The sequence below is a fragment of the Lutra lutra genome, chromosome 15 (assembly GCF_902655055.1).
Source record: "Lutra lutra chromosome 15, mLutLut1.2, whole genome shotgun sequence".
Lineage (NCBI taxonomy): Eukaryota > Metazoa > Chordata > Mammalia > Carnivora > Mustelidae > Lutra > Lutra lutra.
Genome location: NC_062292.1, coordinates 36,012,712 through 36,035,277, shown reverse-complemented (window position 1 = coordinate 36,035,277; position 22,566 = coordinate 36,012,712). Strand labels below are relative to the sequence as shown.

The 22,566-nt window shown below is 39.1% G+C and overlaps 2 protein-coding genes across 2 annotated transcripts in view; both read left to right on the top strand.

Moving 5' to 3' along the window:
• The window catches only part of CR1 (complement C3b/C4b receptor 1 (Knops blood group)), a 193,589-nt gene that overhangs the window by 19,890 nt on the left and 151,133 nt on the right, over positions 1-22,566 (top strand). The window contains 1 exon segment of the mRNA XM_047705076.1: positions 54-256. Coding sequence (XP_047561032.1) covers positions 54-256 — 203 coding nt within the window.
• On the top strand, positions 3,133-15,184 carry LOC125086030 (complement receptor type 2-like). Its single transcript, XM_047705075.1, has 6 exons — positions 3,133-4,456; positions 5,528-5,716; positions 6,368-6,391; positions 7,115-7,190; positions 11,549-11,657; positions 14,463-15,184. The coding sequence occupies exons 1-5, from the start codon at positions 4,351-4,353 to the stop codon at positions 11,640-11,642; spliced, it is 489 nt and encodes a 162-aa protein (XP_047561031.1). The 5' UTR covers positions 3,133-4,350; the 3' UTR covers positions 11,643-11,657; positions 14,463-15,184.

Sequence of the window (22,566 nt, the reverse complement as noted above, 5' to 3'; positions counted from 1 at the left end):
CTTTGGTGTATAATACTGGAACAGAATTCTACAGTAAATTCTCATCTCTCCAGAAATCACCTGCCCACCACCTCCTGCCATCTCTGATGGGACACACACAGGCAGTTCCTCAGAATATGTTCCATATGGAACCACGGTCACCTACACATGCAACCCTGGGCCAGAGAGCGGAGTGGAATTCAACCTCATTGGGGAGAGTACCATCCATTGTACAAGCAATGACCAAGAGAGGGGCATCTGGAGTGGCCCTGCCCCTGTCTGCAAACTTTCCCTCCCTACCATTCAGTGTGTACCTGCCCAGGTGGAAAATGGATACAAGACATCTGGGAAGGAAGCCCCATACTTCTATAATGACAGTGTGACATTCAAGTGTCATCATGGATTTACTTTGAAGGGCAGCAGTCAGATTCGTTGCAAAGCTGATAGCACCTGGGATCCTGAAATACCAGTTTGTGAAAAAGGTAAAGACCCAAGGGGGAAAATGAGGTATTTACTCCTTTATTCTTATTTATTAGCTCCATCCCAAAACTAGAGTCATAGAAAAAGGCAAAGGTACACAGATTACTATCCCATTTCTTTCATTCTGTGATCAAATGTCCTATGTGGTTTTTATATGTTTTTCATGTAAATGCCCCCTTGATCAGGGATCTATTCAGGGTAGATAATGAGAGGACCTTTTCTTTTTTTATTATTTCAAGTTTTTATTTAAATTCCAGTTAGTTAACATATAGTGTAATATTAGTGACTCAAAATTTCCATACGACACCCAGTGCTCATCACAAGTGCCCTTCTTAATCCCCATCATGTATTTCACCCATCCCCCACCCACCTCTCCTCTGGCAACCATCAGTTTGTTCTCTATAGTTAAGAGTCTGTTTCTTGGTTTTCGAGAGGACCTTTTTAAAGGTGCCTGGTTCCTGCAAAAGAGCAGAAAACATTTGGTAATTAGAGCTTCATAAACTTTGGTTTAAAAGTTGAAGATTGTCTGCTGTCAGATGTTGTATACTTAATGTTCTTGAGTACAAATTCCTTTTGTTGCTGTTGTTGGTATTTACGTGGGGAGTTTTCTCTTCAGGCTGCCAGCCACCTGTTGGGCTCCATCATGGTCGGCATACAGGTGGAAATAGGGTCCTCTTTGTCTCTGGGATGGCTGTAGACTACACCTGTGACCCTGGCTACTTGCTTGTGGGAAACAAATCCATTCACTGTATGCCTTCAGGAAATTGGAGTCCTTCTCCCCCTCGGTGTGAAGGTACTTTCAGTTGCAGAGTTGTTTTTCTATGTGATATCAGGCATGCATAAATAATTCAAACTTTGCTCTTTTAGAAGCACCATGTCAACCTGTGGGAGAAGATTTTCAAGAGCTTCCCATTCATTCACATGTGATACTAGTTAATACATCCTGTCAAGATGGGTGAGTATGAGATGGTCCATTCTGAAAAGGGATCTCCACCTCATTTTGTGCATTAATTCTGTCCTCACGTTGACTTGTTGACTCCCTCTAGACATCCCTCATTATCACACTCACAGAGAATGTGGGGTTCCAAAGGTCAAACTAACATCTCTCTCTTCAGTTCTTTCTTTCTTTTTTTTTAAGATTTTATTTATTTGACACAGAGAGAGATCAGAAGTAGGCAGAGAGGAAGGCAGAGAGAGAGGAGGAAGCAGGCTCCCTGAGGAGCAGAGAGCCTGATGCGGGGCTCGATCCTAGGACCCTGGGATCATGACCTGAGCCGAAGGCAGAGGCTTTAACCCACTGAGCCACCCAGGCGCCCTTCAGTTCTTTCTTGATGTGAAAGTGGCTTTGCTGTGGAAAACTCTGTGTCTAAAGTAGTCTTCTTGCTTGAAGGACCAAGAGTTTTAGCTCTTCTCTGCCAAAGCTCTTATTTAGAAGAGCCCCTGTATCTGTGGTTTGAGGAAGCTAGGTTACGGAGATGTGATGCTGGGAAGAAGAAATGCATTATAATCTCTCTCTAGGTACTGGTTGACTGGACATACTTATCAGAAGTGTCAAGATGCTGAGAATAGGGTTTGGTTCCAAAAGATTCCACTCTGTAAAGGTAAGTTAGAAAAAAATTGTTGGTGGGACAGTAGGGAGTTAGAGAGGGAAGATCGCTGAAGAACTAGCCTTATAACTACCTCAATAGTGTATGTGTTCTATTTCATTGTACATAAGATAAGAAAAATCTTTCTGTGTTTGGTCAGCACTGGCATTGGGGAAAAAAAGTGGCCAAGTAGGAACTGAGTATTTGCCGTACATCTGCTCAAGATTTAAGAAAAAAAAATTACATATATGGCCTATATTTCTAGTTTATGGGAACATAGCTATATTTATTCCTTTCTTAATACTTTGTTTTCTGAATTTGTTTGAAATGAGTATGTATTACTCACATAGAGAATTTAATAACACTGTTTTAAAGGAAGCATCATTTGGGTTCAAAAAATCTAAATTATTGTATGGTTACGGGGTAGTACGTGCAGTTGCCTAGTTTCTTTTGTGCCTGACTGAAGACTGTCCACCTTGGTGTGCTAGCTGAAGCAGAATTTCCTAAAATCTCTTCTGCAGTAATTCACTGTCCGCCTCCACCCACAATTGACAACGGAAGGCCCAGGGGCGTGATGGCAGAACCCTTTCTATATGGAAATGAAGTCTCTTATGAATGTGACCAAGGATTCTCTCTTCTGGGAGAGAAAAATATACGATGCATAAGTGATTCTGATGGACATGGATCTTGGACTGAACCTCTCCCAAAGTGCTTAAAATCTCCTCCTGTAATTCACTGCCCTAGCCCAGAAGTCAAACATGGGTACCAGCTCAACAAAACTCGTTCTTCATATTCCCACAATGATACAATATATGTCGCCTGCAATCCCGGCTTCATCATGAACGGCAGTCACGTGATTAAATGTCATACCAATAACAAATGGGTGCCAGGTGTACCAACTTGTATCAAAAAGGGTAAGATAGGGCACCTGGGTGACTCAGTTGGTTAAGCAACTGCCTTCGGCTCAGGTCATGATCCCAGGGTCCTGGGTTCAAGTCCCACATTAGGCTTCTCCTGCTCTGCGGGGAGCCTGCTTCTCCTTCTCTGCGGGGAGCCTGCTTCTCCTTCTCCCTCTGCCTGCCACTCCCCCTGCTTGTGCTCTCTCCCTCTCTCTGTCGAATAAATAAATAAATCTTTAAAAAAAAAAGTAAGATACTCTAAGGAATAAAATATGGGGTGTTACCCAGAATGAAGAAAAAGGGCTTTGAATCTGCATTGACCATTCAAACTACAGAAAACATGTAAAAGGCAATCACATTGTTTTACAAGATACCTTCCTTGTCCACTCATCTGATTTCTTTTTTCCCTTTCCAGGTGTGTTGAGCAAACGTACTTGAGAAGATAATGGTTAATTTCCAAATTTATGGAGTCTCTAATATTTATTCGTTTTACTAATTTAGAAGTAAAAAAAAAAAAACCACATACTTTTGGGAGGGCAAGTGTTTGGCAATAATATTGCTTGATAATTGGATATTTAAGGCTGTGAAACCAGTCAAAAAGAGAACTTTGGGTTTCGGAGGGGAATGTTGGCCTTCAAACCCATCGATTTGTCTTTCTTGTCATTTTACTTATCATTTGGCAGTTTTATTCCTGTTGGTAACTATCTATAACAGAGGATGCCAATTGGTGCCCCAAGAACTGAATTCAGCTTACCAGAATGGCTTTCTTTGGCTAGCACAGTAGTCTCATCCTAAGTCAAACCCATCTCATCCTAAGTGAAACCCATCTGAAGTGAATCTGCATAGCCCAAGATGAACAGTGAATATGTAATACAGTGAGGGACCCCCTTTGTTTTCCTGCAAGACACCTATATCTTGAACCAGGCAATGGCAGCCACTTTTAGGATGGATGCTCTCTGATTTGTCATATCTGGGAGCTTCACTTTCTGGTTCCTGAAGGCATTGGAGTGTGAGACCCTTAAACTACAGCCTCTTTGTTATCTAAAGAGAAAAGAAAAAAATACTATTAGCTGATAGATTACGATCGTGGGCCACGACCATTGACGTTTCATTATGTTACTTTTGGCATTGTTCTTCAGCTCCCATACGAAATATGGAGGCAATGCAAATTTCTGTCCAGTGCTCCTTTGTTTAGGTGGAATGAATATTTCTGGATACCAATTAGCTTGTTTCCTACCTTCTTTCATCATTGCTATCACCCACAGACAGTGTTGGTTATATGTTCCTCGGTGCTAAATTAAAGATCCTTTTTTATTGATGTCTAAGCTTTCTTAGGATGTCAACCTCCGCTTAAGATACCCAATGGAAATCATACTGGTGGAGATATAGCTCGATTCTCTCCTGGAATGTCAGTCCTGTACAGCTGTGACCAAGGCTACCTGCTTGTGGGAGAGGCACTCCTTCTTTGCACACATGAGGGAACCTGGAGCCAATCTGCCCCTTATTGTAAAGGTGTGGTGTCTATTATTCTCCTGTTTTTAAATCGAATTTCTCCCAAACAGATACTGAGTTAGGTACTTTCAACTTAAAATAGCCAAATAAATGTACTAATTGGATCATTTAATTAAATGCATTTAATTGGATTGATTCAGTTAGATGAATACATTAATTAGTCTACCACAAAATAAGAAAAAATGACTTAGGGTGTAGCTTATCTGAGGAGTGATCACTTATATAGCCCTTAAATATAGAAAAATGAAGTACTTATACAAATTAAACAACTAAAATGCAGGTTGAATTTACCTGTGGTTGTAGTTACAATAAGTGTGCATTTGACAAAATACTGATAAAAAGCATAATGATCTTGTCAGTGTATTTCTTCTAAGTGGTGGTGGAATTGTGGGTATTTTTTAATAAAGGCTTCAGAATTTCATTTTCTTTAACATAGTGCATATGAAATAGGGGTAGTGAGTTAATATCCAATATTCATCAAGCACTTTTTACCAAAAGCCAGAAACGGTACATATTTTACATGCATTGTCTCATTAATCTTCTTGAGAACCAGATGAAGTTGGTGCCGTTATTATTCCTATATGACAGATGAGGTCTCTGTAGAACAGAGAGATCTGTAACCTACCCAAAGTCACACAGTGGGGGAAGTACTAGAGTCATGATTCAAAACGAAAACCTCCCACTCTTGCCCCCTGTGCTTCGAGATGAAAGAAATAAATGAGGAAGTACGTTCACCTATGGACAGTTATAGTAGAGCAGATGAGACAGTCATTTAGAATTCTTAATATAACCCACTCTCTAAGAGACTGTTAAAATTATGCAACACTGTTAGTTTAGAAACTAAAGCACAAAGAAGGAAAATCTGGCTTAAATTACCTAGAGGTAATTGAGATGGATGGTTGTCACAGAAGGAATCTGCCTAGAATGTCCTTTTGTGTTATCACAGCGAGGCTTTCCTTACTGAGAATGAACCAAATTGGTTTCCTAAACCTTTCCATTCAGGGAAGTATTTACTTCCTTGAGAAAAGGCTAAAATATGGCCCAGCTTCAATTTGCTTTCTTTCATTTCAGAGGTAAACTGTAGCTCCCCAGAGTATATGAATGGAATCCAGAAGGGTCTGGAGCCTGGGAAAATGTATCAGTATGGTGCAGTCGTCACTTTGGAGTGTGAAGAGGGGTATACCCTGGAAGGCAGTCCCCAGAGCCAGTGTCAGGACGATCAGGGATGGAACCCACCCCTGGCTGTCTGCAAATCACCAGGTAAGTGCAGAAGTCTTCCCTGCTCATACTTGTCTCCCTGGAGAGAAGAGAGCTAGGAGTATCTGTCAATGTTAGGTTTTAACCTGATGTGGGTCTGTGACCAGTGCTACAGTAATGGTAATTTGAAGTAATTTGAAGTTAGTGGTCTATTCTAGAAAAAGCAAAACTTTCTGAGGATGGGGGAAGTATAAAAAAGAAAATAGAGAGGAGTACTAACTTACAAGGTATCAAGCTATTAATCTTACATTTTGAAGGGAGTCATTGCTGAGATTTCCATTGCTGAATCTTGATTATTGATAAGTACTTACCAATTTGACAGGGACCTCCAAAAAATATGGTGAACAACCTGTTGTAACAATTACTACTTGCATTCTAACCTGAGAAATCTCTGATTGTAAAGTTGAGTGTATTGGCTTTTTCATTCCTGAACTACCCCCAACTTATCAGTGTTATTTTTTTAAATGTCCAGTGAATTGTTACATAATAAAATGAAGGAAGAGTGCATGAAATCCAGGGCCTCAGTACATCTTTTTAAGGAGATTCTGAGAGAAAGAAGCTGAGTGTTGTCTTTAGGTATATTACCGCGGGACTTTGGGCTGCACTGAAGTATGCAACTAGACTAATATTTTTGTGATTTTGTGTTCTCCTTAGCCTCACTTGCTCCTCTTCTTAGTGGTAAGTTTTCTTAAATATTTGAATTAATTTTCTAATGATGTTTTATAAAAAATATATATATATCAAATTTGAGGCCCTATATCCTGTCTCTTATTTTTCTTTTTCACTTTAACTCCTAGGAAATTATCATTTTGTTATCTTAAGTCTCTTTTAATATGAAGGCTCTTTTAATATTTATATATAAGGCTCTCTTCATATTACAAACAGACACTTTTGGATAGAGTTGAATAAATTATTTAAAAAGCCAGCTACTTCCAGTTTTTCAATTGAAAGTTGAGTTTATGTTAACTTTTGGTCTTTTGCATGATTTGGTACTATCAAATAAGCTATCTTATTCTGGAACAACAAAATATATTTTCCAACTGAGAGTTAAATGTTGTTATGCCAAGTCGTGGGATCCTTGTGTCCTGAGCTCCTAATATCACACCAGTAATGAGAATATTATTAATAAAACTGAAAGGGAAAGAAAAGCTCAAGAGAAACTTGACTGCAGCCCCTGTGATCAAATGTTTGGTGCTTTAGATTAAATGTGGACTGGACTGAATCAGAAAAAACTTAAGCCCAAGTATGATTATTTAGGAATGTAACATTTATATGGCTAACAAAGGATAAGGATAAAGTCCCATAACAATTTCCCCACCATTGGGAATAGCCCCACAGTCACTTCAAAGGAATATAGGTCACAATTTTCTGGCATTTGATTCTTGCTGTTTTGATTTCTAGGTCTTTCTGCAGGTTCTGTACTTCTTGTATTCTTGATTGGTGTCACCTTATGCACAATATTAAAACACAGAGAACGGTAAGTTCAATGCATGCTTGACCAAAGGGCACAAAAGGTTTGGTTTCTTGCCTGAAACTAAACTCAGAAGTACAAGTCATATGACATGAATGTTAGAGTGTGCAGTAAGAAGTCTTGTACCATATAGAAGGAAGCCCCCTCTGTGAGAACTTTAAAAATATTAAGCACTTATTTTATTTGAATGATGTTTATTCAGATGACATATATTTTAAAAATCTAGAAAATTGAAAATTTAAAAATCCCAGTGGTAACAACTGCAAGTGTTTTGGCATATTCTTATCTGATCTTAAATATTCCTTATCTTTTTCTCTTTTTGACTGGAATTTTGAAATGACAGTCCCCTGCTTTAATTTTTTTTTAAACTTGGCTTCATCTGTTGTATCTTTATGTTTTCGTTTTAGTTATATAATAGTATATTGTTCTATGTATTTCTGTATCATGAAAATTTTGGGTTGCTTCCGCATTTATTTTGATAATAAAGGTACAAGAAACACCTTTGAATAAACTTTTTTCTACATCTATTTATTTCTGTACCATACATTTCTAGAATTACTAAGGGTAAGAGTATGAACATTTAAGAAGCCTAATCAATATCGCCAAATGACTTTCTAAAAGGTTTGTCCTAATTTGACCATATGTCAAATAATCAATATATTTTGATATGTTGTGTTTCTGGACTTCTTTTCCTGCTGTACTGATTTGTCCTTTCATCACAAATTACTTTGTGTTCAATTAATATAGCTTTATACAGTCATAATATATAGTAGGTCAAGAATTCCTTTGCTATAATTGTTTAGGATTTTCCTTTCTATTCTCTTCTGTTTGTTCTAACCAGGTGATTTTTAAATCATTTGGCATTTCCAAAAAACATATGTTGTGATTGCATTTAAGTCTATAGATTAGTCTGTGAGAAACTGACATCTTTTCTGTAATGTGTTCCATTCAGAAACATCTGAAGCCTTTCTATTTCTTGAAATAATCTTTTATCTCACTTGGTTGTTGTTTTCGTGACTACTTAAGTATATTACTAGGTTTCTATGCTTTGTTATATTGTGTTTTATTATGCAGAAATAAGATATATATTTCTATTTTTAACATTGATTTTTAAAATTATTTATTTCACACACACACACACACACACACCCCTCACAAGCAGGGGAGGGGCAGAGGAAGAGGGAGACACAGGCTCCTCACTGAGCAGGAACCCTGACATGGGGCTCGATCCCAGGACCTCGGGATCATGACCCAAGCCAAAGGCAGACACTTAAAGACTGAGCCACCCAGGTGCCCCAAACATTAATTTTTAAAACATTTTAATCTACAAAGTAATATTGCCATAGTAGGTCATGTGGTATTTGGTGGGTACACAAAGCAAGTGCTCAAGTAATGGGGAATTTTGATCAGAAAAAAAAATTCTATAGTGAAGGAAATGTCTCAAGCAAGCTTCAAGATGCTGTGGACAAGGAGAAAAAAGTATTCCAAGTGGAAGGAGCAGTTTTAGTGAAGACCCAAAGGCTTGTCTTTCCATCAGGTATTATAGGAACTATGTAAGCAATTTGATGTAACTGTATGTGATGGTGACTGTAGGAGAGGGTGGTATAGATTTGGGTGTAGGGATGGCATAAAAGACCCTTCCAACCCATAAATCCTGTGTCAGAACATTCTGATAAGTGCAAAGGATGCCATTTTAGCAAATGAGACCATCAGGAATCAACCTGGGAATGTTCTGTATGCATAGGTTCTTGAATCTCTCTATATAAGCTAGTGTTAGGGAGATAATTAGGTGAAGCTTTACCAAGTCTCAGGTAACTTCCAGTGGGAGGTGACCAAGTCATGTCACCCCAAACATGTCACCCATAAATGCCAGCAAAATTACTTTAACATGCCAGGTCACCTGGCTTGTGCCATCAGTGCCATCTGGCACATTGTTCACGGTTGTAAAACACCTGGTGTAGACATTAGACAGGAAGGGGTTACATTGGAACTATGTAATGATGGCACCTGTGAACCTGAGAAGTTTGTTCTAAGCCTGCCAGACTGGGGCGCCTCAATTCACAGGGGCCATCACAGTTACATCAGATTGCTTATGTAGTTCTTATAATCCAATGGTCTTAGAAGGGTCTACACTTGTGATATACTTTAGACTGTAGTGTTGACAAAAGGATGTTTTATGATGTACCATATAACCCGTGTTTTGTGAAAGACTTCAGGAAAAAAGGGTGTTCTATGAGCAAATAAGATTGAGAAGTACTACATGCAGTATTTTTCTCATGAAGATTCACAGTGACCAAGAGTATATTTAAAGTCCTACAATAAAAAAAAAAAAAAGCTGTTTGGTTTTATTTTTAAACCAGAGTTCCCCAAGCTAATTGGACCACAGAACTCTTTTTCTCCTATAATGCATTCACATCCCATGGAACTAATGTTTCATTTAACAGTCACTGGGGAATCTAGAAAGATGGGCAGGAGCTAGATCATCAAAAACCTTGTATGCCATGACAAGGAGTTGGTGTTTATCCTGTAGGATCTTAAACAAAGTAATAATATGTCCAGGTAGGCATTTTCAACAGGAGGGGCAGGACTGCGCTTTCAACAAAGCAGCAGTGATGGGGATCAAGAGGTGTCGTCCCTATTAAGAGTGGAGTGACTTGTGTCGAGTGGAGCCAGTGGTACACCAAAACAAGGAGAGGAACAGTTTTGTAGAGAAAGAGGAGTTCAGTTCTCCCCTCTTACTTTGGGGCACCCATTATGTAGGACTCAGGAGGGGGGCCTGGGCTCAGGTAGGTAATATTTAACTCACATTTGAAGCCTTGGGACCAAGAAAAACAAAAAAGGTAAGAATAGGGATGAGAGGGACGCCTGGGTGGCTCAGTTGGTTGGGCAGCTGCCTTCGGCTCATGATCCCGGTGTCCTGGGATCGAGTCCCGAGTCGGGCTCCTTGCTTAGCGGGTAGCCTGCTTCTCCCTCTGCCCCTGCCTGCCACTCTGTCTGCCTGTGCTCACTCTCTCTGACAAATAAATAAATAAAATCTTTAAAAAAAAAAAAAAGAATAGGGATGAGAACAGGTCTCAGAAGGACAGTAATGCTTAAAAGGGAGGAGAGGGAAGGAATAGTCAGAGGTCGGAGGAGAATTAGGAAGGAGGATTTTCATACAATTCAAGGAAGAAGAGGGTCTTAAGAAAAAAAGGATGCCATTTACATGGGTTTCCTCACAGGAAGTCAGAAAATACTTTTAGCTAAGTTACTAAAAATTTAAATAAATAGAAAATGTGGTCTCTATCTCTTTCCTTTATGCTACTAAGTTTGTTATCAAAGGCTAACATATGTAGGAAAACTGGCAAACTTTAGGAATGCCTATGAGCTCAAATAATTTGATGTTCCAGGCAGATTATTATGTTTACAAATATGATTATATCAAGTACTATATTTAATTGCCTCCATTGATACAAACTAAACATGTATGTTAAGGTACATTCCTAAGCTTTACTTAACTCATTTTATTTCCAGTTTGTAACTGACTTCAATTTGTTTTCTGATAGTTGATATAGATACTTGAGCTGCCTTAAATACTCTCTATAAATGAGATGAGAGTCGCTGAGAAATTTGTCTAAGTAACAAGATATGTTTAAAAGCCACCCAAACATTTGGGAGACACCATGCTTAACATACACCGCTTATAACCTACCTATAAGCTGACCTCTTAAATATATATGAACAACATATTCTAAAGTACCCTTAGCAGAAATCTTTCTTCTTCAGTAATTTTGTAATACCTTATTTCAGAGTTCTACATGATAGTGTAATTGCATTTTATTTTCTCTTGCTCATTTTGGCTAAGTGGTTTTAGAAGCACAGTAAAGCATGTGGGCTTTCAAGGAGTAAAAGTAAAATTGTCCTCTTAAAAATTATTTCAAGCTTTTAGTGCTATCAGTCTATGTAAGGATTCTGAATTTAACATCAAATATAAAAACTTCCCTTTAAATCAGATCAGAAGACTATGTCCCCCAAAAGGTAAGTTTGTAGTCATAGCCTAAAATAAAAGCTTCTTTTTTATTTATTTTTCAAGCTGAGGCTCATGGTTCTAAGTCCCTGAAGGTCTTGGATCCGAGGTAAAGCTACCTGGTATCAGCTTCTGCCTTGGACAGTTCTCATCCTAGTAAATTATTTTTATGGGCCTTTCCAAATAATAGGGGTTATAGTAATTATCTTATATGATACTTAAGATAACAAAATGAATCATTCATGAAAAGTATTTAATTATCATGTGATAGGAATTATGGAAAACAAACAACTGTGACCTATTTGTAGTGATCATGGCCAATGAGTAAAGAGTTTACTTTTTTCTTTTTTCCATCTAGCAATTATTATACAAATCAAATCCCTAAAGAAGGAGATCTTCATTTAGAAACACGGGAAGTATATTCTATTGACCCATACAACCCAGCAAGCTAATCAGAAGACAAACTGGTATCTAATGAAATTGAAGTATTTTTATTCATTTTTATGTCAAAATGTCTCCAATTTATATTTACTAATTTTCATAGTGCTAAACATGTATGGTTCTGTTCCATACATCTTTAGTAATCATGCACAGAGATTATTAACTTATCTACCTCATATTGTCAATTAATGTCCCTGTTTTTTTAATTCATTCATCCATTCAACAAATACTAAATACCTATCATAATAATTAAGAATAAAATTAAAAAGATGATATGTATTTTGAAGAGAAATAAAGCAGGAGAAGGAGCTAGAGAAGTTGGAAGAGAAGCTCTCACTAAGAAAATGGCATTTCAGCAAAGACTAGGATGAAGGAAGGAGTTAGCCTTATTACTGGTAGTGGAAGAACATTCCAGAAAGAAAGAACAGCAGGTGCAGAGACCATAAGGTGGTGTGCACCTGGTGTGTTGGAGGCACAGCAAGGAGACCAGTGTGGCCTAGTATGGACTGACCAAGGGAGAGAGGGGCAGGGATAAAGGCAGAGAGGTAAAGGGAGGAGGAGAACAAGGTTCATCATATAGAGTATGCTAGGTCATTATAATGACCTTGGTGTGTATTCTGAGATGGAAACCAAAGGATGGTTTTAGGCAGAGAGGAGAATGATCACCTTAACTGCTGTGTGAAGAACTGAGTGTAGGAAACCAAAGGTGGAACCTCAGGAGCCAATGAAGACTTGATCACAATAATCTAGGTAAGAAGTTGTGAGTAGCCACAAGTAGGCTGATGAGAAGAGGTCAGCTTCTGCATGTATTTTTAAGATAGTGACAGGAGGTTTGCTGACAGTCGTAAGGCAGGAAGCAGTAATGATGGTAGGGTTTTTTGGTCTGCTGACCAGAAGAATGGAATCATGATTAATTATGATGACTGACAATGTGGAAAGGCAAGATTAGGGAGAAAAAAGCAGAAGTTTCACTTTGGAGATGTTAGAAATGAGATATCTAATAGCTATCCAAGGAGAAGTATCAAGAAGGCAGTTGGGTGTACAAGTCTATTTCAGAGAATGGGTTTTAGGACATAGATATGGGCTTTGTCAGCATATGGATGCATGTAATAATGAGATCAAATAAGATGAACAAGGGGATGAGAAGGGCTAGGGAAAAGGTCCATGTGCCAGGCCTTGGGTCCTTCCACATCAGAAGACATGGAGTATGAGAAGGAACCAACCAAGGGGTGAAGAAGCAGCCTCTGATATAGGGGAAGCACCCAAGAGCATGGTATGGTAGAAGTCACGTGAAGGATGACGTTTAAGGAGGTGGGAGTGATCAACTCTGTCAAATGCTGCTGACGGGCCAAGAGCAGTAGTGAATACTGACCACTCTGTTTAGCAGCTCAGGATTTGTTGGTGAACTTGACAAGAATGATTCCAGTGAAGGGTAAGGAGGCAAACTCCTGGTTGAAGTCAGCTTAAGAGAGAATGAAAGGAGATAAATTGGAGATCTCAACTATAGACTCCTCTTTCAAGGAGGTTTTCTACAAAGAGACATGGAAAAGGGAACAGATGGCAAGACTAACAAGGTCAAAAGAACTATCCATTAAAAATGGAGAATCAGCAGTCAGGCTGCCATTTCCATACGCTGATGAGAATGATCTACTAGGAAATGAGGAATGGTGACAGGAAGGAAAAGGAAGAATTGCTGGAGCAACATCTGGGTAAGCAAGAAGGGAGGGGATCAAATGCTCCAACTGTGGGGGCAGAGCTTAGATCAGAGTGTGGCCTCCCTAACAGGAGAGAAGGTAGAGGATGCAGGCATAGACAAAGGCAGGGGGGAGCTGTGATGGCAAATGCATGTGAGGAAGGTTCTCTTCCGATGACCCTGTTTTCTCAGTGTCTAGAAAGCAAAACAGTCACCTGAAAGGAAGATTGGGAAAGGAGATGGTAAGGATTTAAGGAGAAAGGAGATGGCACTAAAGAGTCACCATGGGGGTTGAAGACTGAATGATGAGGAGTATAGAAAACAGGACCGACAACATGAAGGGTCCCCTGATGTCCCCAGGAGGAGTGGGGGTGAGCACTTGGAGGTCTGCCATGCCCAGGCATTGTGCTGAGCCTCCCTCCTGCCTTGCGTCGGCCCTCATTACCGCAGTGAAAGGTATTAGCCCAAGGTGAGCATATAACATCCAAGATGAGAAAACCAAAGCTAACCTATTGGCCACAATCTCAGAATCAGTAATAGGCAAAGGTTTGAATTCAAGCTTAAATCTGTCTTCAAACTGCTTTCTCTTACATAGTCTATAAAGTATAAAGATACCACCTCTGTCCTCCTGGAACTTATTTTAGTACAGAAAAAAAATATATACACTACATGTCCTAGTGTAAGAATAATTACCACAAACAAGATACAGAAAAACTGCTGTGGTTACTGAGGAAGAAAAGATTGCCTGGTGCTAGGGAGTTATAGAAAAACAAAAGAGAACAGGGGAGACCAGGCCAGAGTGATGTCTAAACCCAAACCACGGGGGCGTCCAAAATAACGCTAGTACTTAAATATTTGTTGAATGAATGCATGAGTAAGAATGCAACTCTTGCTTCAATTTCTCCCTCATTTATTATTCTTTGTATTTATCAATATAAACTTTATTATTTGCTTCAGATCATGTTATCTGAAGAAAGGGGCCTCTTTAAAAAATATATCTTCTAAGAGGCTTAATGCTCTACTGGTTATGGCACTTAAAGAGTTGGTACATAGAGAAGGTGAACACTGTCATTATTTAAACTTTGAGTTACACCCCTGCCCTTCGTGCTGCCTCCTGAACAGAAACTCTCTATTTCAGCGTGCCTTCTTATTTGGAACATTGGTTGGGAAGAAACCATTTTCATCTCAGCAAGTCTAGGCGTATGACCTCAGCATCAGTGAAATGACTTCATAAGCTATAATTTTCCATATGTAGTTATTCTCAAGCAGAATGAAGAAAGTTCACTTGACAGTAAAGATGGGAGCCCAGTTTTACTGCCACATGCTCTTCAAGGACTTTCTGAAGCCTCACCCACAATATGCCTGACATCTGGCTATAGCTATAAACCCTTAACTCCAAAAGTAACACCATTTTAAGGAAGGCGCTAGAAAGAGCTGTCCTCCTATCGCCACTCTTCTTATGCAATCAGTATACTTACTGTTATCACACACTTCTGGTTGTAGTGTGGTTTTAATTATTTAAGCCAAGTAGAGAATATTTCATGTTATGAAATACTTCCGTTGAGAAGTCTAATTTTATTTTAATCATAGCATCTTGTTCTCATATGGCTGAATATGTCTCTTTCATTTCCACTTGGTTTGATGGGGTTTTTTTCCCTCACAATATATACTTTGCCTTTTCCCTAATCAGTAATTATAATTTGCACAATTTTTTTTTTCCATTATGAGAGTCAAGTTTTAATTGTACAGTTTTGGTGTACAGATGCAGGCTTTGGAGATTTCTTTGGCAGTTCTATCAGGGCTTTGGTTCCTTTAAAAATCTGTATAGCAGGGGCACCTGGGTGGTTCAGTGGGCTAAAGCCTCTGTCTTCGGCTCAGGACAGGATCCCAGGGTCCTGGGATCGAGCCCCACATCGGGCTCTCTGCTCAGCAGGGAGCCTGCTTCCTCCTCTCTCTCTGTCTCTGCCTGTCTCTCTGCCTACTTGTGATCTCTTTCAAATAAATAAAATCTTTAAAAATTTTTTAAAAATCTGTATAGCAGTGACTCAAATAAATTTTATCTTTTAACAAAAACATTTGCCTTATGTGATTTTTTTTTCTCCTATAGTGAATGAATTCTTAGGGTGTTTACTTTTATGTTTTTATTTCAATTCCATTTAGTGAGGGTTTTTAGAGTTCCTCATTTAACATTTATGCATTCTGGATCTCATCACTTCATTGTTTTAGCCAGTTCTCAACCCACAAACTCAGTTCCCTCATCATCAAGTTTTTCTTTTCTATCTGTCCACCCAACACCTTTCCCCAGCCCTTCCCTGCCACCGTCAAAATCTGAACGCCAATTTTCCTTGGTCTACCATTTATACTATTGAGAAAATAAAATCTTGCTCACTGGCTACCACAGATTTCTCTCACCATCTTCTCCTAGACTATTCTGTTTGGCATCTTTGAGTTTTTTAAATATGTACAAAACATAAAACTTACCATCTTAACCATTTTTTAAGTGCAGTTCAGAAGTGTTAGGTATATTCACATTGTTGTCCAACAGATTTCCAGAGCTTTTTCATCTTACAAAGTTGAAATGCTATATCCATTAAACACTAACTCTACATTCCCCATTCCCTCCAGCCCTCAACCAGCAGCCACCATTCTACTTCCTGTCTCTATGAACCGGACTACTTTAAATAGCTCATATATGTGGAATCATACAGTGTCCTTCTGTGACTGGTTTATACCACTTAGCATAATGTCCTCAAGGTTTCTCCATGCTGAAGCCTGTGGAAGAATTTTTTTTTCCAGGCTGGATAATACTCCACTGCATGTATAGACAACATTCAGTTCACTCATCTACCAATGGATATGTGGGCTGTTTGCACTTTCCGGCTCTTGTGCGTAATGCTGCTATGAACAGTGTTGTGCAAATAGCTCTTCATGACATTGCTTTCAATCCTTTTGGATACATACCCAGAATTGGGATGCTGTTCAGTATCTTTTATTCATTCATAATCAGTACTGTTTTCATTCCTCTAAATTAATCTGTTTGTTCACCTCAAGCCATCTACTCCATCTTACCTTCATCTCCATTCTCCTTCCTTCTCTTAGCAGATGATGAAAACATCATCGGGTAACTTCACTCAACCTCCACTCTCTCCCCCACTGTCACTCACCCAAATACCCATCTCCAGCCTGTATAATTTCCTTAATGCCTGTGAGTCTAGGGACTGTGACAGGGGAAAGAGCAGAGAAGGTTGTTGTGAGGTGGAAACTAGACCTTCAAGGAATGAGGTGAGAAAGCAAATATCGGGATATCGGTGCAAAAAGTGATAGTGTGTGTTCTGATAGCCTGTGCTGTGAGGCTGGGGAGTTGGATCTTCTGTTCCCTTTTGCTCAGCCTACTATGCTCTGGCATCTCCTTCCATTGCTCTGTGGAGACTAATTTAAAAGGATGGTATCAGATTCTTGAGAGCTTGGTATTGGATAAATTAAAAAGGAGATGTAATAAGGATCAAATATTTCTTGCAATAGAGTGTTGGGAGAGAGCCTCATGGAAACTGCTGGAAAATGAGAAACATGCCTAGCTTTTAGGGCATTCCCCTTATTCAACTGGTGAGGATAGGAGCTGAGACTTGAGTACAAGGGATAAATGAAGTAAAACCATATTCTAGAATGTGTGAGCTGGGGCTATTCACACTCAGTGGTATACATTTGCTGGACTGTGTGTATGGGGGTCTCCTTTAGGGAAGCCGCACTGAGAAGAGGGAGAGTAGTTCTCTACCTTGAGCATCTCTTCCCTACCATGAAGCATAGCTATGCAGAGAAGGGAAAAGGGCTAACATGTTTACCAAAATCTGCTATTATACCTTCCCACTCCTTCCCTTCCTCCGCTCTCTATAGCATGTGACATTTGCAATTACTCCACTCTCCACACAACTCATTCCAACTCTTACTTTACAAACAACTGACTCTTGTTTTATCTAACTTTTAAATCTAGGGTCCTTATCTTGGAGGCTGCAGACCTCCAAAGGTTCATGGCTAGAACTAGACTTCAGTATAACCCGTTTCCTTTGTAATCCTAGGTACTCTATTTTACACATTGAAAAATTAATTCTGAGAAGGGGTCCATAGGCTTGACCAAAGAAGCAGAAGGGTCCACCATACACAAAAATATTAAAAACCGTGAACCACATCCAAATGCTTCTGTCCTGATCTTCCAATCATTTATTCTACATGTTCTCACTTAATAGTACCATCAGTTCCTGAGATTTTGACTCTCTTCCACCCATTTCCAAAGGGCCTATTTTTTGGCTTTTCTGGAAGTCCAGTTTCATAATCCACAAACTATATTCCCAATCTTTTCCTAGAATGTTCCTATGCCTCCCTAGCTCCCACTAGAACTCCATCTGTCTCAAGACCAAGTCTTTCTCAGTTAAAAAAGAAAAAAAAAAAAAGGCTTTGACACTCTCCCTTGGTCAGGTTACCTTCTCTCTTTCATATGTTTCCTATTGTAGCAAGTTACCTTGTAGCCAAAAATGACACAGATTTATTCTTTTTATTATTATTATTATTATTATGTTCAGTTAGCCCTTCAACAGATGAATGGATAAAGAAGATGTGGTATATTTATACAATGGAATATTATTCAGGTTTATTCTTTTATAAGCCTGGAGGTCACAAGTCCAAAATGAATCTTACAGGGCTAAAACAGGTATTGGCAGGTCTGGTTCATTCTGAAAGCTCCAGGGGAGAATCTGTCCCTTGCCTCTTCTAGCTTGTAGAGGTGGATATCATTCCTTGGCTCATAGCAGCGAGTCCCCAATCTCTCCTTCAGTTATGACCTTCTCCTGCTCTGATCTAGTGCCTCCTCCATAAGGCCCCCATGATTACACTGCCTACCAGGATAATCCAGGATCATCTCCCATTTCAAAATCCTAGGGGCGCCTGAGTGGCTCAGTGGGTTAAAGCTTCTGCCTTTGGCTCAGGTTATGATCCCAGGGTCCTGGGATCGAGGCCCCCCATGGGATCGAGCCCCACATCAGGCTCTCTGCTCAGCAGGGAGCCTGCTTCCTCCTCTCTCTCTCTGCCTGCTTCTCTGCCTACCTGTGATCTCTGTCAAATAAATAAATAAAATCTTTAAAAAAAATCCTAATTCAATCACAACTGCAAAACCCCTCTTGCCACGGAAGATGATGCAGTCACTGGGCTGGGAATTAGGATCTGGACATGTTCAGGGGCCATTATTCAACCTACCACACACTCTCATTTCTCTACTCTTTGAATGCTTAACCCCCTGCTCCAAATTTGTCCCCCACATTTTATATCAATAAATCGCACCATCATTCATTTTGAATGCTGAGGCTCACTGCTGCTTCCTTTCATTTCCTCACTACTCACTTTAAGAAAGGGAGTAAACCAAAATCCAATGCATGAATAAGTTTTGTGGATTCTGCCTCTGATGTCTTAATTGCCCACTTAATCTCTGGCCACCGTCCTATCTCACCTGGATGATGGCAAAACCTCCTTGCTGGTCAGCCCCATTCCCTGTTGCCTTATTCCAATCCAATCTCTCCGCAGTATAGACAACTGTATTTTTAAAATGCAAATCTGATTAAGTCACTGTTTAAAAATTGTTTTTCAGAGGGAGGAGTCAAGATGGCGGAGAAGTAGCAGACTGAGACTACTTCAGGTAGCGGGAGATCAGCTAAATAGCTTATCTAAAGATTGCAAACACCTACAAATCCAACGGGAGATTGAAGAGAAGAAGAACAGCAATTCTAGAAACAGAAAATCAACCACTATCTGAAAGAAGATCAATGGGAAACCCAGCCAGGACCAAGTTCACCTACCGAGGACTGCTGTTTCAATACCAAGGAGAGTGGCGGAATTCCAGAGGAGAAGAAAGCAAAGCACGGAACTCGTGGCTTTCTCCCCATGATTTTTTAGCCTTGCAGTTAATTTAATTTTTTTTCTTTTTCAATTTTTTTTTCTTTTTCTCTTCTTCTGCTAAATTTTTTTAACTTTTACCATTTTCTTTTTTAACGTTTTTTAAATAGTTTATCTAATATATATATTTTTTTCCTCCTTTTATATTTTTTCTTTATCGGCTTTCTTTTTTAAAATAGTTTCTTTTTCTTTTTTCTTTTTTCTTTTTTCTTTTTTCTTTTTTCTTTTGAACCCCTTTTTATCCCCTTTCTCCCCCCTCACGATTTGGGATCTCTTCTGATTTGGCTAAAGCATATTTTCCTGCGGTTGTTGCCACCCTTTTAGTATTTTACTTGCTCCTTCATAAACTCTTATCTGGACAAAATGACAAGGCAGAAAAATTCACAACAAAAAAAAGAACAAGAGGCAGTACCAAAGGCTAGGGACCTAATCAATACAGACATTGGTAATATGTCAGATATAGAGTTCAGAATGACGATTCTCAAGGTTCTAGCCGGGCTTGAAAAAGGCATGGAAGATATTAAAGCAACCCTCTCGGGAGATATAAAAGCCCTTTCTGGAGAAATAAAAGAACTAAAATCTAACCAAGTTGAAATCAAAAAAGCTATTAATGAGGTGCAATAAAAAATGGAGGCTCTCACTGCTAGGATAAATGAGGCAGAAAAAAGAATTAGTGATATAGAAGACCAAATGACAGAGAATAAAGAAGCTGAGCAAAAGAGGGACAAACAGCTACTGGACCACAAGGGGAGAATTTGAGAGATAAGTGACACCATAAGACGAAACAACATTAGAATAATTGGGATTCCAGAAGAAGAGGAAACAGAGAGGGGAGCAGAAGGTATATTGGAGAGAATTATTGGAGAGAATTTCCCCAATATGGCAAAGGAAACAAGCATCAAAATCCAGGAGGTTCAGAGAACCCCCCTCAAAATCAATAAGAATAGGTCCACACCCCGTCACCTAATAGTAAAATTTAAAAGTCTTAGTGACAAAGAAAAGGTCCTAAAAGCAGCCCGGGAAAAGAAGTCTGTAACGTACAATGGTAAAAATATTAGATTGGCAGCAGACTTATCCACAGAGACCTGGCAGGCCAGAAAGAGCTGGCATGATATATTCAGAGTACTAAATGAGAAAAACATGCAGCCAAGAATACTATATCCAGCTAGGCTATCATTGAAAATAGAAGGAGAGATTAAAAGCTTCCAGGACAAACAAAAACTGAAAGAATTTGCAAATACCAAACCAGCTCTATAGGAAATACTGAAAGGGGTCCTCTAAGCAAAGAGAGACCCTAAAAGTAGTAGATCAGAAAGAAACAGAGACAATATACAATAACAGTCACCTTACAGGCAATACAATGGCACTAAATTCATATCTCTCAATACTTACCCTGAATGTTAATGGGCTAAATGCCCCTAATCAAAAGACACAGGGTATCAGAATGGATCAAAAAACAAAACCCATCTATATGTTGCCTACAAGAAACTCATCTTAAACCCAAAGACACCTCCAGGTTTAAAGTGAGGGGGTGGAAAAGAATTTACCATGCCAATGGACATCAGAAGAAAGCAGGAGTGGCAATCCTTATATCAGATCAATTAGATTTTAAGCCAAAGACTATAATAAGAGACGAGGAAGGACACTATATCATACTCAAAGGAACTGTCCAACAAGAAGATCTAACAATTTTAAATATCTATGCCCCTAACGTGGGAGCAGCCAACTATATAAACCAATTAATAACAAAATCAAAGAAACACATCGGCAATAATACAATAATAGTAGGGGATTTTAACACTCCCCTCACTGAAATGGACAGATCATCCAAGCAAAATATCAACAAGGAAATCAAGGCCTTAAATGACACACTGGACCAGATGGACATCACAGATATATTAAGAACATTTCATCCCAAAGCAACAGAATACACATTCTTCTCTAGTGCACATGGAACATTCTCCAGAATAGATCACATTCTTGGTCCTAAATCAAGTCTCAACCGGTATCAAAAGATTGGGATCACTCCCTGCATATTTTCAGACCACAATGCTCTAAAGCTAGAACTCAATAACAAGAGGAAATTTGGAAAGAACCCAAATACATGGAGACTAAACAGCATCCTTCTAAAGAATGAATGGGTCAACCAGGATATTAAAGAAGAATTGAAAAAATTTATGGAAACAAATGATAATGAAAACACAACCGTTCAGAATCTGTGGGACACAACAAAGGCAGTCCTGAGAGGAAAATATATAGCGGTACAAGCCTTTCTCAAGAAACAAGAAAGGTCTCAGGTACACAACCTAACCCTACACCTAAAGGAGCTGGAGAAAGAACAAGAAAGAAACCCTAAACCCAGCAGGAGAAGAGAAATCATAAAGATTAGAGCAGAAATCAATGAAATAGAAACCAAAAGAACAATAGAACAAATCAACGAAACTAGGAGCTGGTTCTTTGAAAGAATTAATAAGATTGATAAACCCCTGGCCAGACTTATCAAAAAGAAAAGAGAAAGGACCCAAATAAATAAAATCATGAATGAAAGAGGAGAGATCACAACGAACACCAAAGAAATACAGACAATTATAAGAACATACTATGAGCAACTCTACGCCAACAAATTTGACAATCTGGAAGAAATGGATGCATTCCTAGAGACATATAAACTACCACAACTGAACCAGGAAGAAATAGAAAGCCTCAACAGACCCATAACCAGTAAGGAGATTGAAACAGTCATCAAAAATCTCCAAACAAACAAAAGCCCAGGGCCAGACGGCTTCCCGGGGGAATTCTACCAAACATTTAAAGAAGAACTCATTCCTATTCTCCTGAAACTGTTCCAAAAAATAGCAATAGAAGGAAAACTTCCAAACTCATTCTATGAGGCCAGCATCACCTTGATCCCAAAACCAGACAAGGATCCCAACAAAAAAGAGAACTACAGACCAATATCTTTGATGAACACAGATGCAAAAATTCTCGCCAAAATACTAGCCAATAGGATTCAACAGTACAGTTAAAAGGATTATTCACCACAACCACGTGGGATTTATTCCAGGGCTGCAAGGCTGGTTCAACATCAGCAAATCAATCAATGTGATACAACACATTAATAAAAGAAAGAACAAGAACCATATGATCCTCTCCATAGATGCTGAAAAAGCATTTGACAAAGTACAGCATCCCTTCCTGATCATAACTCTTCAGAGTGTAGGGATAGACGGCATATACCTCAATATTATCAAAGCCATCTATGAAAAACCCACCGCAAATATCATTCTCAATGGAGAAAAACTGAA

Excerpts from the sequence above, each read along its gene's own strand:
- LOC125086030 (XM_047705075.1), top strand. The coding sequence starts at position 4,351 with ATGTCAGTCCTGTACAGCTGTGACCAAGGCTACCTGCTTGTGGGAGAG. Across the intron at positions 4,457-5,527 it reads ATCTGCCCCTTATTGTAAAG|AGGTAAACTGTAGCTCCCCA; the intron begins GTGTGGTGTCTA and ends CTTTCATTTCAG. Across the intron at positions 6,392-7,114 it reads ACTTGCTCCTCTTCTTAGTG|GTCTTTCTGCAGGTTCTGTA; the intron begins GTAAGTTTTCTT and ends TTTGATTTCTAG.